This window comes from Schistocerca americana, chromosome 4 (assembly GCF_021461395.2).
Source record: "Schistocerca americana isolate TAMUIC-IGC-003095 chromosome 4, iqSchAmer2.1, whole genome shotgun sequence".
Lineage (NCBI taxonomy): Eukaryota > Metazoa > Arthropoda > Insecta > Orthoptera > Acrididae > Schistocerca > Schistocerca americana.
Window position 1 is genome coordinate 455,496,132 of NC_060122.1, and position 16,553 is coordinate 455,512,684.

General features: G+C 37.6%; 1 protein-coding gene across 1 annotated transcript in view; it reads right to left on the bottom strand.

The window, feature by feature from the left end:
• LOC124613924 (probable deoxyhypusine synthase) overlaps positions 1 to 16,553 on the bottom strand; it is a 59,413-nt gene that overhangs the window by 19,817 nt on the left and 23,043 nt on the right. Inside the window, exons 6-8 of the mRNA XM_047142678.1 lie at positions 9,408 to 9,600; positions 8,592 to 8,695; positions 1,124 to 1,249 (exon numbers count right to left, since the gene is read on the bottom strand). Coding sequence (XP_046998634.1) covers positions 1,124 to 1,249; positions 8,592 to 8,695; positions 9,408 to 9,600 — 423 coding nt within the window. The remainder of the gene's footprint in view (positions 1 to 1,123; positions 1,250 to 8,591; positions 8,696 to 9,407; positions 9,601 to 16,553) is intronic.

The following is a 16,553-nucleotide window of genomic DNA, read 5'->3' on the forward strand; positions in this document are numbered from 1 at the left end:
GCAAAATACTGAAACAAAATTAATTAACTGTATACATTTAATAAAAATATACAAACATCCTCAACTGATGTAAATTTCTTAACTAAAATAAGGGATTGCAATCAGTTACTGTGTTCCTATCCTTCTTTAATTAATCTACAGTCACTGTGCAAAATGGTTGCTTATGGAATTAAAGTTGGACAATTGTACACGTCTCTCAAGCTAACTGATTTCTGTGGGACGCACCACCATTCCTCTGCAGCCCAACTGCCTAGCACCCTGTAACTAGTCTAAGCCGCCCACTTCAGCTACGCCACCCCGCAATTTATCAATGCCTCTGCGAAGGCCTGTATCATCATTCAAGTTTTAATGACCCGTGTAACTATTTGTCAGCCCCCTTTGACAATCCTGAAAAATGTAAATGTACCTCATGTACTTTAAGTCCCCCATGTGGGAAATCTCATTTTTATGGAAGCTGCCATTTCAGACTTCTATTGGCCTCTTCCATGGAAGGGGAGGGCGTGTAAGCCACCACCGGTCCAGGAGGTAACAGGACTGTTTTATCACCTGTACTTTGTTACGAACTCTCGCGGCCCACATGCCTGATCCAACCATCTACTTAGCAAAAAGGCAGTTAGTTCTGGAAAAGGATACAGACGCACACATTTACCCCACATCATGCTTGACTGCCAACAGGGAGCATGGGAACAGAACCACATGCTGGCTGCAGGGACACAAACAAGAGTGTAGGTCAAGAGGTGTTCGTCCTGTCTAGTCTCAGCTTTCAGCAAAGCTTAGTGTCTCTCCCTACCCTCCTCTCTAATGATGTTTGGACTCTGTTCCACTACTGACTAACTACAATGACCCTTCTGATTGGATTGTGGTTTATTCACTGACTCCAGGATGCACCCAACTGTACTAGGAATATAGCTAAATTTTACTTACAAAATGTCGTTTCATTGTTATTTTCCTTGGATACCCACAAAACCTGACAACCACGCTGGCACCAGCACAATTACATTGTGTTACTACGGGTCATTAAAACTTGCTAGTAGCTGTATAAATTCTGTGTGGTTATGACAAATACAATAAAAGATACTAAAATAAAGAAAATTCTCCTGTATGATAGAATTTCTTTACAAACCTTGACAGGAGATGCATCCTTTCGTATCTTTCCCCATGAAATTGCTTCATCAGGTCTGGCACCACTGTCACTACCATCAAATTCACATGCAGTATTGATGAAAACAGCGTAATCTGCTCCATTCCTCTGAAAATGAAGGTGAATTTTACTTTTTTTAAAAAATGTATCAGCCCAACAATAATTCTGTTAATCATTTTGCTCCCAATTACATATTACCAAGCCAAGATTACATGACAAAATCATAGATTAAGAAATCTTGCAGCTAAATTTTCCTATCTTGTGTACTGCTACCCATTAATTAAGACTCACATATTTGTACAACTGTGCTTTTTGTGATACACATAATCCTTTTAATTATTATGCATAAATAACTGCCCAAAATTACATCTGTAGCAGCCAATACACTACAATCCTAACAACTTTGATACACTGATCTGGCTCATTGTTACTTCACAGTTTGCACGGCTGCCAACTGATAAATGAGATTTGCTCTTCAGCGATATGATTCATCCAGGCAGAAGATAATAATCATAAAGAGCACATTATTACTTGCTATGAAGGCCACTATGGTGAAATGTTAAAATATGGACACCAGTCAAACTCATTTTCACTACTCTACACCAAGATTATGCCACAAAATCAATCAGATATGCATACAGGGTGTTTTAGAAAGAACTTTACAACTTTAAAAATTCATACAAATTTATTGGAAGAAGATGTAGAGCTGGGTTTAGTGTTATTTTGTAGGAAAACACATCAAGGTTTTTTTATTTTTTATTTGTTTTTTACCTTAAACTAAAGATGTATGTGGCTTCCGCTGGTTATCCTACAGACATCCCATCAGAAGTCAATTTCTTTCCAAACTTGCTGTAGCATTGTGGTTTTAACTTGCTCAGTGGTGACATAAATTCTTGCTCTGAGTTCAGATAGAGAAGCTGGCACAGGAGGTACAAGCACTATATCCTTGCTGAATTCCCATAAAAAGAGTCGTGTCAGCCCTGGGGAATGTGAGGGCCATGCAATTGGTGCATCATGGCTAATCTGTTGACTGAAATGCAAAAAATCCCGAATGTCAGTCAAGTAGTGGGGTGGTGCACCATCTAGCATGAAGTAAACATTTCGTTCTTGGTCATCATCATCAATCTGTGCTATCAAAAATTGTTCTAACGTATCCAGATGCACTGTCCCGTTGATGGTTCTCTCACAAAAAAAAAGGGGCCGTACACTTTTTTCTTGCTCAATGCTCAAAAAAAGTTCAGTTTAGGAGTATCATGGACATGCTGCAATTTGTGATGTCAATTTTCACTGCTCCAAATCCTACGGTTACGTGCGAAAAGTCGACTCATCAGAAAAGGTAATTTTGTCTAAGAAATTTTAATCTTCATGTAATCGATTTAACATATCCACACAGAAGTTCTTGCAAGCAATTTTATCAGTGTCTTTTATTGCTTGTGCAATCGTCAATCCCTACAGTTTCAAATACAAACACTTTCTCAACAGAGGCCAAACAGTCATATGTGGGATTTGCAGTTCACGAGGTACACGCTGGTTTGATTTCGTAGGGCGGTTGACAAAACGTTGTCTCACTCGCTCAACAAGGTCATCAGATGCACTTGGACGACCTGATAATTTTCCATGTCTTACCGAACACCCAGTTTCTACAAAACATTTATACCACTCATAAACTGTAGGCCTACTAGGAGGATCTTCAGCATACTTAGTACAGAAATTACTCTGAACTGCTGTCGCCAACTTCGATTCTTCAAACCAAAACACACAGCTAGCACACTTGGGTCCAGTGAAGGCAGGCATCTTTAATGCAATGCCACTAGTGCTCCTTACGGTGCGATTCAGCACTAGCAAATTATGCGGGACAAAACTTGATGTTTCCCTACAAATTGACACTACAATCACCTCTGTATGTACTATGAATTAATTTCTATGAGTTTTCTAAGTTGTGAAGTCCTTTTTGAAACACCCTGTACTTTCTCCATGCCAAACTAATGAACAGTATGTTCATCGCTCAGCTACATTGAACAGTGGCACGTTTTCTCAAGAAATACATATGTTGTTGCATCCGACCGCCAGTTCATTGTTATTGTTATTATTATTGTTGTTGTTGCTGTTATGCTTCTCTTTACACAGATTATACCAACAGAACAGTTTCATTTGCTTAAAAAATACAAGCTATTGACCTTTTCCATATTTTGCAATTCAGTCACCTCACGAAAACTGATCTTAACAGAAGCAGTAATTGGTCCACTTGCCCGAGAAAAAACACTTTTAGTGTTTTTAATGTTCTGAAAATTTAATCCATGTAAGCTCAGCCCCACCTGTTTGCTGGTTTTGTCTACACATTTTCTGTTAGACTGTACCTCACCATAAGTAGCCAGTAAAAAATTGCCATGGCATGTATTTCGTTTGTTTATCTGATAATCCACGCATATCCATCTCAGTTGTTCTGACAATGACTCTGAAATTCTTTCTTTTTATATTGTCTGTTTAGTGGTATTAATCTCTCTGTGCCTGGCTCTGTGGGTTGGAATTAATTGTGCAGTAAAGATCCAAATCTCACTGCTGCACTAACAGTACACACTAATTCCATATAAATCAGATGTTCTCTAATACACACTTTTATCTGACTGTGTAAAAAGTATACCTGTCTCGTCAACACATTTTGGTGTATGTGGCTTGTGTTCACTGTCCAGCTTGTGAGCCACAAATGGTCTTTTCAAACTTGGGCTTTGAGTGCATATCACTTTATGGTTAAAATGTTGTCAACAGTGAATTGATGCATGCCACAGCCATGTCATTTTACCATCCAACTTATCATGGGACATAAAAGATTGAAGACCTATCTCATAGTGATCAGCCATGGCCAACATCCGCAGCTGAAAACTACTATCAATAAATTTGGACTTGTAGGTGCCCTGGAGAATATGCAACAAAACTAGGTGCTGACTTTTGGAAAGCAACTGGGAGGGCAGCAGTTTGGTCTCTAGGCATCCACTATGGAGAGCAGTACAAATCCGCAAGCGCTGTGGTGCATAAAGAAGGATGGCAAGGGAACACCCACAATGGAACATACATCAATGGCAACCGATTCTCTTCACCAGTGGGTGCATGGTCTGTATGACTCCTGATGATTGTTGCAGAAGAGTGTGGAGGTAGCCAGATACCAACACACACTTTTCAGCCAAGTGGCCCCAAGGAGGTCTGTAGGGAAATGTGTTAGTCATATTTTGGGATCATTATTCCAGGGGCATACAGTATAATCTGAGTCAGAATACATTTTTGCTGCTACGACAGCCACAATTGTTACATGTAATGTTCACGAGTAAAACATTTGCTGCAGTTGTACAGTTATGTTGGTATTCAGATGAGCCACATACAGCAGATGTGTTGCCTTGTAAATTACCTTTGATGTGGGTGCTTCGACGTATTATTTATAGACACACCTGAAGATGGGGCTGAGTCCCTGAAACTTGGTAGTGTAAAGTTTTCAATCAAGAAATAACTGTCCAAGGGTAGTGGATGTTTTAATAATGAACACTGACCGATAATGCTTATGAGTAGTTGACACTTGCAGTGCATTGCTGCATGGATCAATGGCACACTGTATGACATCTGGAGGGTCTATCAAAGAGTGGGACATGCTTAAGCAGCACAATCTTGACCACTTTGTGGACAACATCACAAGAATGATTCAAACATGTTACGAAACATTAGGCAGACTAACGCAGTATCAAATGTTAAAAAGCAGCAAATTTTGATTTCAAAGATGTGCACTTCCAAACAATCTGATTTTACTTTGGTTATTATTTTGTTTTTATTTCATGGTAAAGTTATTTTTTGTTTCATGTATCAGTAACCCCCTATCAGCAATTCTTTAAAGAATAGATATCCTATGTGTAACATATCTTCACACATCTGATTACTTTACAAATGAGTTAATGTATTAAATATTTGATGTTAAGTGTGTAAAATCTTTATGGATGAAGATGAAAAATCATAATTATGTTGGTTTTATTAGTTTCAGATTATGCATCCACAAACTAATGAAAAACTCAAAACCAAAACTGGTAAAAACTAAAATGTCACACTCGATGCTGACGTTTTACCACATGAACAATGAACATTTAATAAGTTATAAACTGTTTCCCTTTCATTATTTTGTGATGCTGTATGTGAGAAAACGTTTACAAAAGGCTTGAAATTAAGTTTTAGGTTTGTTGGAAGTTCCCAAGTGCTCTCATTAACAAAACACTAGACAAGTGTAGTTTGAGTAATTTGAGCTCTGTTTTAAGGAAAGCTATTGTAGTTTTTCACACATCTCAATGTTTATGACTTAGCTCATGAACTATGTGACATTCAGTTACATAATTTTGAAGGCACAATCATGTGTGGATATTGCCTGCGAAAGTGTGAACAGAGTTATAGTGAGGCTGCCGGAAAAACATCTCTGACACTTCATGCATGTGGAGCACATTGTGTAGAGGTGACACTCTACTGCCAATCTGCACTTTGGAATTCATAAACATTGCCATGGTGACAGGCACCATTTGCCACCCCTACAACTCAAGGTTGCATTTGGTCTACCAATGAGTGATTGACACGGTTTAACAACAAACAGCTGCGTAGTAACATTGGCAAGAAATCCCAACAAACAGCTGTGTAGTAGCACTGGCAACAAAGTCCCTGGCTGTCACATGTTGTTTTTCAGCAGCTTGATTATAGTAGTGGAAGAGTAATAAATTAAAATTTCATGCCTGAAGCTGAGGTTTTACTACATCAATTGGGAAAATGTAGTAAGTGATGAAATTTTTTCTTTCTTTATTTTGGGTGTATGTGTATGGGTGTGTGTGTGGGGGGGGGGGGGGGAGATAGACGAGGAAGGGGAGAAGGATTGGGGGGGGGGGGGGCAGGAGGTGTCAGCAAGAAGTTTTGAAAAGGTTTGAAATTATGTGTAAAATATGTTGAAACCCATAAAGTGCTCTCATTCTCAAATACTGTTTGAATGTAAACTGGATAATTTGCATGCCGTGAGCCATGCTGCCTCAAGACACACTGTTTTTAGCTTTAATACCCCTGCTGTGTAACCCCCCGCCTCACAGCTCAACAACTAGAAAAATGATTAAATTAATAGCATTTTAAATTTATAAAGTTGGTCAACAATTATATGGAATACTTAAAACCAAATTTTTGTTGCACCTGGAAGCCTTTTGATAGACAATCTGAAACTGGGATTGGGTGACAGTTTAGTCATTTGCTTATATTGATGGCTTATTCTGTCATTCCCTGTTCACCCTGAACCTAAGCTCCGACAAATTTGAAGATATGCAAATGCTGCAAAACTTTTATATCTGAGCAGTTTATCAATGGATTTCTCCCGCTTTAAAATTACCTTACCTCAATTACTATTATACGTTACTATTTACTGGCTTCCCTTTTACCTATCTACTTTTCCTTTTTTGTTTTCTTGTACATCTTCCAATTTATTTCCAGTCTTTGGTTTGTCTGTGTCATGATTACTACTGTAGTACCCTGGAATTTGAATATCAGGTGACTGCCACTGGTTACTTTGCACTCCTATTGCGCAGCCTTGCCTCTTCTGAGCCAGGAAGGGTGCCATTTCCACCATCCAGTACCTGTATATTTCACTCCTTGCTACAGTTGTACAGTTTTGTTCCTTTGACTTTTACTACCCTTAATTGTCTTTTCAATTGCCTGCAACTCATTATTTCTATTTTGGAATCTGAATCTGAGCAATCAGTCCACAGTTATTTCCCACTTCTTTCTTTAAATTTTAACACTCCGTATTTATGCGAATATAATGCACCATCAAATGTGATGTGCATGCCAAATTTAAACATTAAAATCATAAAAAGCAGCTTGTTGGCGCATCACTGGAAGGCTAAATTCGTTTTACACAACAATGGATGTACACATAAACTATCAAAGCAAGAGCAATTTTAAGTGAACCATTGTTAAATGACACAATCATTATTAAAAAAAAATGCCTAACTTGATTACCTACATGACATGCAAACAAACATACCATAAATTACAAGCATTACTCATCATTATTCACAATGTCATCATTACTGGTAAGCTCAGAGGAGTCTACATCATAAACAGATTTGTTTCCTCTTTCCCCATCATCTTCTGTGTGCTCCATAACACATCTTCACTGCCTCCAGAGTATTTGAAATACAGCATTTATTGAATGATTTTACAATCATTGGTCTGTTTATGCTTTTCCAGACAGGCTGAAATCCAGTCTGCAATAATGTGACGAGCAGCACAGTTATTTTTCCTGTTGGAGTAACATCACAGTTTGGTTCATGAAATCATTTTTCATACTGTTCCTAAATGTAACCTTTGAAAAGCTTATTTATACTAATGTTCAGGAGTCGTAACAGAAGTCATTCCTACAGGAATAACAACATGGTCACTGCCTAGTCTGTGGATCTTCTTTTTTATGTCATCAATCAGATGACTGTGAAATTCATTGACAATGCATTGATGGTAAGTTTGGAAAGCCCATCACGACAGAATTTCCACATGTTTCGGAGCCAGTCAAGCATTAAAGTTTGTCATTCATACCTTCTCTTCATTTCCAACAATGATGTCATCTGGGAAGAACTTTTCATTTTTAGGGGTTGTGGGGCTTCTTTTCTGTTTGAAGTTTAAGAAAGGTGGAAGTGTGTTCCCATATGCTGTGATTCCCAGTATTATAGTTATGCACTGTTTTTTCACTCTGATGTTTTTATGGTAACTTCCTTTGTTCCCTTCTCATCAACTGTGTAATTATGTGACATATCGAACCAAACTGGCATCTCATCAGTGTTGCCTAATTGGCCCATCAAAAAATTCTTCTCCTGTCGAAATGTAGTGACATACCATTGAATTTCTTAACATTTTTTCTCAATATTCTGAGGAAGCTTTTGGCATACTGTTGTACAGTGTCGTAGAGGGATCAACATTTCCTAGGCTAGCTTTAATCTTGTGCGTCAGTATATTAAGAACAGTATCCACCTCTTTTATTTTGTTTCTTATAATGTCACTAGTTACAGGTTCCCCCTTCTTTCTCCTTTCATGGATGAATTACGAAACTTTTACTTCAATGTCAGGATGTTTTCCTTTGTGGGAGCCAGTGAATTTCTTTCTAGTAATACTAGTTATAAATACTGCCAATTCTGTTTCTTCCATAAGCAAATGTCACACTCAGTTCCAATGAACTCTTATCCTGCCTTCTGTTACCACATTTTTCAGCATAAAGAATTACTTTACACATGGTGTTCTTTTTTACTTGCCTTCCAATTTGTGACTGCCTAATGCAAACATACTATACACAGTAGGCCAACAATAATGTAATGAAGTTGACAATTTTTATTTTAACAATTAGTAAATGGATTCTCTCATTCCTTGTCACACAATCTACTTTGATGCACTTTATATGACTTACCATCAAATTAGCATTACAGATGTGATGTTTAATAACACCACCTCCTATTATGATCATTCCAGTGTTAGCAGCCTTAACTGCCATTGTGTTCAGCCGGCGAAGATCTGCATCAAGCAAAAAGACAGGTTAATATTAAAATGTATGTTTTTGAGGGGAAAATAAAATTTGAAAAATAGGTTTGTATGAACATGGAAATGTTATTTTACACTCTATATTGCTTCTTTAGTCCCACACTCTAACCTCATACTAAGGTAATAAGAAGAGTATAATAGATAAGGCATTGTTTTCTTATAACTCGTCAGTTAAAGGCTTAGTTTGCTAAAAATACAAGCATTTATTCTGTGACAGTTACACAACAAAATCTGTAAGTAGCATTTCATATTTAAAAATGGTGGAGTGTTTGAGATACATAAAATAAAGTTAGAAATTAAACTGAAAACAAACATACTAAGTTATAGTTCACTATTTTCCTGATTAATGAATTTTGTACATAGTTTCAAAAGCTAGAGTGACAGTATTTACTCTTTTTTACTTCAGCCCTGCTCCAAATGTTGCTGGTTCAAAAGATTTTCCAATTGTAACTCAAATAAAAAATTTAATTTTTGCCAAGTGTGCATCACATAGTTTTGTCATCTCAAGTAATATTATGAACATATTCCATACAAACAAGAGGTCTGTTTACGGGTGGGACACTAGCCAGGTTGACAGAAAATAGAAAAATCCAGACATCATGAGCTGAGAGGAGGAAAGTCTTCTACATGCCAATATTGTAATTCAATGCAGTCATGCTTAACTTCCTCATTTGTGTAATGGTACCTTGAATGATATCCAAGACAAGTCCAGGATTCTTATACGAATGGAAATACATCATATCACCAAGGCTTCCATCAGTTAGAGCTGGGCTAAATACTGGAATCTTGTTTTTGGCTGCCCAGTAATATACAGAATCAGGGTTATTAATTTCTTCCCCTAGCCTTGCAACCATTTTGGATGGTGTCCATAGAGTACCCTAAAAACACAAAGTACATCTAGACATAACATCTTTATTCTAAGTCAGGCAGGGAACCCTGACATCCCTGAATTATATAGACAAATGAATAAACTCATCAGGCAACACATTTATAAATATTTCAAAAGAAGAAACTTTATTTGACAATAAATGTGTACAACAAGAAATAAAAGAAGAAGAATTAACAAACAAAATTCCACTGCCTCAGATGGTGTCATCCACTGACAGACAACAGAAGTGACACAAAATAACAAAAATAAAATAAAAAAATCTGTGATCAATGAAATGGTAGATGCTAACAAGTGCTAAAATGAGTTAGCACTGCATGCAATCACTGTGCTGCTATCAATTATGTTCATTATAAAAAGGCTGGTACTTAACAACTTCACTTGCATTTGGGGCCAAGAGAATACAGAAGTGTGCAATGTAAAAATACAACCGCAAAATGCTAGGTTGGGAGAAATACAAGAAATTCATAAACACTGTGAAATATAGGAATGTTTCAACACAGGCTGCAGAACTACAGGCCTTTCTAATAGAAAAGTCTGGGGAGTGGTGGAAACTGGGATAACAATAAATTTTAAGTGGAGACAGTTTGTACAGAATTTATCAAGAGGGGGAGAGGAGACAAGAATGTTGGTTCCAAAAATGGAAAGTAAGATGAGGGTAGAGGTAGTGTAAAGTAAGATGAGGGTAGAGGTAGTGTACTAAACAAAAATATATGAAGATTAAAAAGAAAATCCAGCACAGAATACAACAAGGTCTAAAAACAAGTTGGCAAAAGAGTTTACTTAACAGAAGTAGCTTTTGGTGCCAATACGGTAAGCAAAAATGATTTCATGTTGGATACAGTATCAGGAACAGTAATTCATGGAGAACAGATGAGGAATTTTTATAACTGATGTAAGATATATAAAAAGAAATAACAGTATTCCATCTCTCAGGGAGTGGGTAGATCCAGGCATATCTGATAAGCAAATAGCACATGCAACAAAATAGTTCACTGGTGAGCAGCCAGATGTCAGTGTGCAATGGGCACAATATTTTGGCAAGTGATCAAGTTGCCATCATCAGGTGCAATGACAAACTGACTCCTTAGGAGCTAGCGTAGTGCTTTGACATCCAACATTTACTCCCATCCTCTCATTAAAACATCATTCTGTCTGCAGATTGTGCCCATAGACTTGTGCTGGCAGCATCTCTGCTGTTGCTCTGCTCGTCTCCAAAGTCAGTCAGTGGATATATCTCCTTCCTTCTCTTAATCGAACTAAATGCAGATTGCCAGCTCCCACTATGGGTGTAGCCACTATCACCTTTGATAAGCGGTTCAATTACTAGACTCTCAATAGATTTTGTAATGACACACTCCCTGAAGTTAGACATATGTGTTGGGATCTTAGTATGGTTGTAATCTACCCAGTGTTATTCCAATAGGCAATATTCCGGAACTGTCAACTTGTTTGGCTGCTGTTGCCTGGTATGCTGCTGGTATTCTCGGCAATAATCTCCCGACACTATGCACTGTCTGCTTTGTATATGTCATATCAGAATGGCAGGGTATCTGACAGGACCTGGACTTCCAGAGCCTGAGGTTGTTCTTGACACTAGCAAGCAGGGCCTGTGTTTTAGCTGGTGGGCAGAAGACAGTCTTCACTTCGTATTTCTGGAGAATTCGTCCTATGTTTCCAGACAAGGTACCACAGAATGAAATAAATGCAATGGCTGCATCATCCTGAGCTCCCTCTTCCATTTTGCTGGTTGTTCAGTCAGCGTACGACGTATGGCAGTCTGAATAATCCATTGCGTGCAGCCGTTCTTCTGGAACACTATCCTCGGATGATCAAGTGCGTGGCTCATTTTTGGAGAGGTTGTGGGCCCTATGCACCAATGAACCTCTGAGCTGGATGGTGGCAGCTGTCCCCATGTAGATATAGATAGGTGTGAATCTTCTTATGGGACATGCTGTGGCCCAATGAGCCATCTACTCTTCTCTTCATCAGGACATCCATAAAGGGAAGCACTCCAAGCACTTCAACTTCCATGGTAAAACTGATGCACTGGTGTATGAAATTAAGGTGTATGAGGAAACCATTCAGCTTGTCTCTTCCATGTGGCCATATGATGGTGCCATCGATATACCTGGAAAAAAATGTTGGTTTTCACTGGGCTAATTCCATGGCTCCTTCCTTAAAATGTTCCACATACATGACTGCAACAAGTGGTGCATGTGGATGCACCGTGGATACTCTTTCCAGCTGCATGTAGCAACCATCATCGAAAGGAGAGCATGTTCAAATCAAGACATGCCTAATATGGTTGTTGTCTCCATTTCAAACTTCTGGCCAACAAGTTAAAAAGATTCATCTACTAGCACTCTGGTGAAAAAAAGACGCAATGTTAAAGCCCACAAGGATGCCTGTATCTTTAAGCTTGAAGTTCTTAAGGCATCCAACAAAATTCACTGAGTAACGAATATGACATGAGCATCTTCAGACGTGAGGGTTAAGTATATCCTTTGGGTTTTTGGTTGGTACGATGGGCACCAATGTTGCTAACTATGGGCATAAATGCACCCCATCTTTATGAACCTTCGGAAGTTGATAAGTTGTTTGTGAAATCAGAGCTCTCTGTCATAGCTTCTTAATAATTTCACCTACAATCCAGATTCTTTAAGTCTTTTTCTTCACTCCCTTGGTATGATAAGTGTTGATCTTCTGGTATGCTATGACTTCTAGAAGCCCCACATCTTTGTAAAATAATCCAGGTGAGACAGGTCTACATTTGCTTCATCTTTTTCAGCCAGGAAGACCACAGTATCTTCATTTAGTTCACATATGGCTGCTCTCTCTATGCTAGAGATGTTCAGTTTCACAGGTTTTGTTTCACTGAGGGCATAATAGGTTTCATGATACTTTTCTTCAGCTGCTTCAAGTCGAAGTCATGCATTTGCCTGTTCCCCTGCACTGATATTGTCTATGATAGGTGCAGATTTAGGAGTGAGCGCAAAGTTAACTACTTTCATCAGAACTGAAACAGCACCCTCATCCAGATTCTTTGCAATGAGATTGATGATAGCCTTGCAGGGAGTATCAGAAACTTGTTTCTCTGATATATGCTCAAATTTTGATGTTTGATGCCCAATGGACTTCCTTTCTGCAGAATCTGTTGAGGCCCATGTGACTCCATCAATCCATTCCCACTGCCAGGAACTGAACTGGTTGGCAGCTGTAAATGCAGTTTAAATAGATCTTTGTTAGTTGAACCCAAGAACCAGTGAGCAACGTGTACTTTTTCCCATACAATGGCTATGCTAGCATGTTTCTTGATTCTTCTGGCTGCCAGTGAGCCAATATGATAGGTCTTTGTGAAGTTCGACACTACACATTTTTCACAGCTGCTCATAAGGAATGTAAAGGCACTCTGCTAACAGCTCCTTTGGCTGTGCAGCTTGTCAAGTCCTTTCATGCTGTGATATATCTTCACCTTGTAGTGGTATGTGATTTGGTTCTACAGCTCCTCTTAGAGTAATTCAAGATGAAATAGTTCAGGGGTGACAGTGTTTTTAAAAAAAAAAAAGGAGAATAATAAGTATACACATGCGAATGGAAAAAATTAATTTAAAGTATATTACAATTGCTTTATTAGAAATGTTCTGCATGTATGAATTTGGGCTAATCGGACTTCCTCTCTTACATTTCAATTGTAGGGACAGGCGACTTTAAGGACACCAGTGTGTGTCAAAAATAAGAATATCCTCCTTATTTGGTTCCACTTCAATAAAAAAATACTTAATACTGATATCAAGTCTTCTCTTATTTCAAAACATATATGATACAAAACACTTTTAGTCCGTCATACTCCGAGCAGCACATCTTAACAGAACTTCTATATACGAAAGTGTCAGTAGCAAAATCATGTACCAAGAAAAATGAGTGATGACTTTTTTTTCATTTGTCCGCACCTTACAGCGCATTCATAATTAATGTCTTTGCTGACTCTTATGGTCAATTGATCTTTCATTTTTTGTTTTTAATAACCTTTAACTTTACCATGTCACCGGGGTTTTTCACCATGTGCCTACACAATTGCCCCCACACTGTACGTTGACATGGTATGGAGACGAACAGTGTTTTTGTATGTGCATAACTTAAATTAATATCCGCCAATAGGGGTCGATGCCCTTTATTTGTTGGCTTCTCTTTTATTTAATGGAATGGATATGTCATCTTATCCTATGTATGTTAGAGTTCTACAAGAAATTAAAAGATTATATACATAATATGATAGTCCATTACATATTTGAATTTAGCACGCTGACAATAATGTTCAGTTTGCTTCGGCCTCACTGCTGGGTTTCGCGCTTGTGCACTGACAGATTTGGCGGCTAAGAACTAATCGCTAAAGGTCAACATGTTAGATGCTACCGTCAGACTCGTTTTCTTAGTGTTGATTTTTCTTAGTGTTGATTTCACATTGAGCGTCACACTTTCACCTGAGTACCACACATTAAAGAATTGCCATGGCATTTGTCTTCATTCTGGGTGCAATGGGTGTGTACTTACTGTTCAAAATCCAACGCTGTGGCCGAAGATCTCCATTTTTACACCCAGGGTGTCATTATTACCCACTGTACTCACATTTTCAGCTGAGAGAACCCTGGCCAACAGCACCCATCGACGAGGTAAGTACTGGCTCGAACAACTATAGTTCACTTATTAATGTATCAAGCGTTGTGAGGCACGATACTCAGAATTTATTTCCTCGCACACTTATGTTAATGTCACCACACATGATCGTCCACTTGTTGAAAGAAACATATAGCTGTCCAAAACATTGTATAAATTGCTTGTCTTTAAAGTTCATTCTTTCACATGGAGTTTGGTTTCCAATGAAAATTCATACAAATATTGAGTTACAACAATATACATAACATGATAGCTTATATATATGGCTGACAGACTATCCATTGGTTATATTATGAACATAAATTTCTTAAGTTTTAAAATGTCAAATTTTTCATTAACTGGGTTCTATTATTACAGCTGTGTGTTAGTTTTAACTTATCTTTGTTCACATCACATATACAAATTATTTACATAACACATTGTTATGGTACAATACAAGCATATGATATATTTATGCTTCGTTTTATAGCTTTTATCACTTATGAGAGCTCATTTCTTCTTTAGGTAGAGGAAGGAGAAAAACATTTGAAACAAGAGTAAAACATTATGCATTACTGGCCTAACTACACTTGGTGGCACCTCGTTTGTTTGGGAGGGAAGAAAGGAAATACTCATCTACTGATGCAAGGATTTATGAGGAAATATTACTCATAGAGTCATGGACTAGTTGTCAAGGAACTATTATTTCATGGAAATAATGTGTACTGACTAATCAGTCACGTAGTATCATATTGTTTCTTCATGCATTAGTGCTGCTTACTTCAATTCACGTGTAGCTTAGTGTGAAATATGAAGAAGTTTCAACCTCGTAGACTTATCTTTCTTGAATACCTGGAAATGTAATTATTCAAGATTTCATGTGACACAATAAAAATTAATTGGTTTTTGTAAAATCACATGCTTAAATTGTTTGTGTGTGCTCTGCAGCGAATAGGTACTGATAAATGTCATGGAGATATACTGCAACAATGATTATTTTTATTTTTCATTGCCTTATGACTTTTGTATAAATATCCTTATTATGAGGTGTGGCCCATTTCTTCATTTGGTACTTGCTACTCCCAACTTCCACGCAGTGATGATGCTAATTTTATTTATTCTTTCACTTCGCATGAAGTGGTGTATTACTTCTCATTATTGTCAATTTTATGCCTTCGTGTGCAAATCAAAAGAATTACTTATGACTATACACATTACTTTATCTTAAAATACACTCCAGAAAAAAAATTACATTTAGAGTTATGTACACTATGTAAAATTATCTTATGATAGAAAGAAAAAATGCTACTTAGCTTCTTCATTCTATAAAAGCTTTTATATCCTTGTCAGGGTGGAGGCCCTTGTCTCTCCCTGTTTTCTTATAGACTGATCTGTATGTAAAAAGATATGGTATTTCGGAAATTACATATGGTCTTGAATAGAGTAATTGCCGCTTCTTATTCAGTTTGCTAAATTTTGTCGATTTAGGGTGTGTCCGTAAGAGGACGTGTTGCCCTTCAAAAAATGTGCAACATGTTTCAGTTTATTATAAATTTTCTTTATATACTCGGCCCTGTTTTCTATTGTAACCATGGCTTGTTTAATTTTGTCTTGTAGTGTCATTTCTGTAGTGAGTACCTTTGGTATGGGCGACTCCCACTCATTTCATTGTTTTGTGTGGAACATCAATTCATTAGGTGTGAATCCTGTTGAAGAATGTGGAAGTTTATTAACAACTTTCATGAAGGGAGTTACGTATTCTACCCATTGGGTATGTTTTTGAGGGTTGTATGTCCTAATAAACTGGTTAAATTCTTTAAAGACTTGTTCTACTAGACTTGCTTCTGGGTGAAAGAAGCTTACTAATACATGTTTTATGCCCTGTGAGGTCATAAATTGTTTCCACTTTTGCCCAAGAAAATATGAAGCATTATCAGTTAGTTGTACCTTTGGTTTACCTACTCTTCTAAAATAGTCTCCCTCAATTCTTTTCCTGATATTTGTGGCTGTTGCATTTTTAATGGTATACATTTTGATAGGTTTTGAGAAAATATCGTACAGTGCTACTATATATCTTACTCATCCTCTACTTCTTGGATATGGACCAGCTACGTCCAGAGATCCTACATCTAGAGGGGTTTTTGTGAGTATTGGGTGTAGCTCAGTATATTTTGAAACATTGGACTGTTTTGATTTTTGACATATTGCAAATTTTCTTAATACCTGTAGGACTCGCCTTCTCAAATTTGTAAAATAACAAAGTGCTGCAATTTTTTCAGTACATTTGCC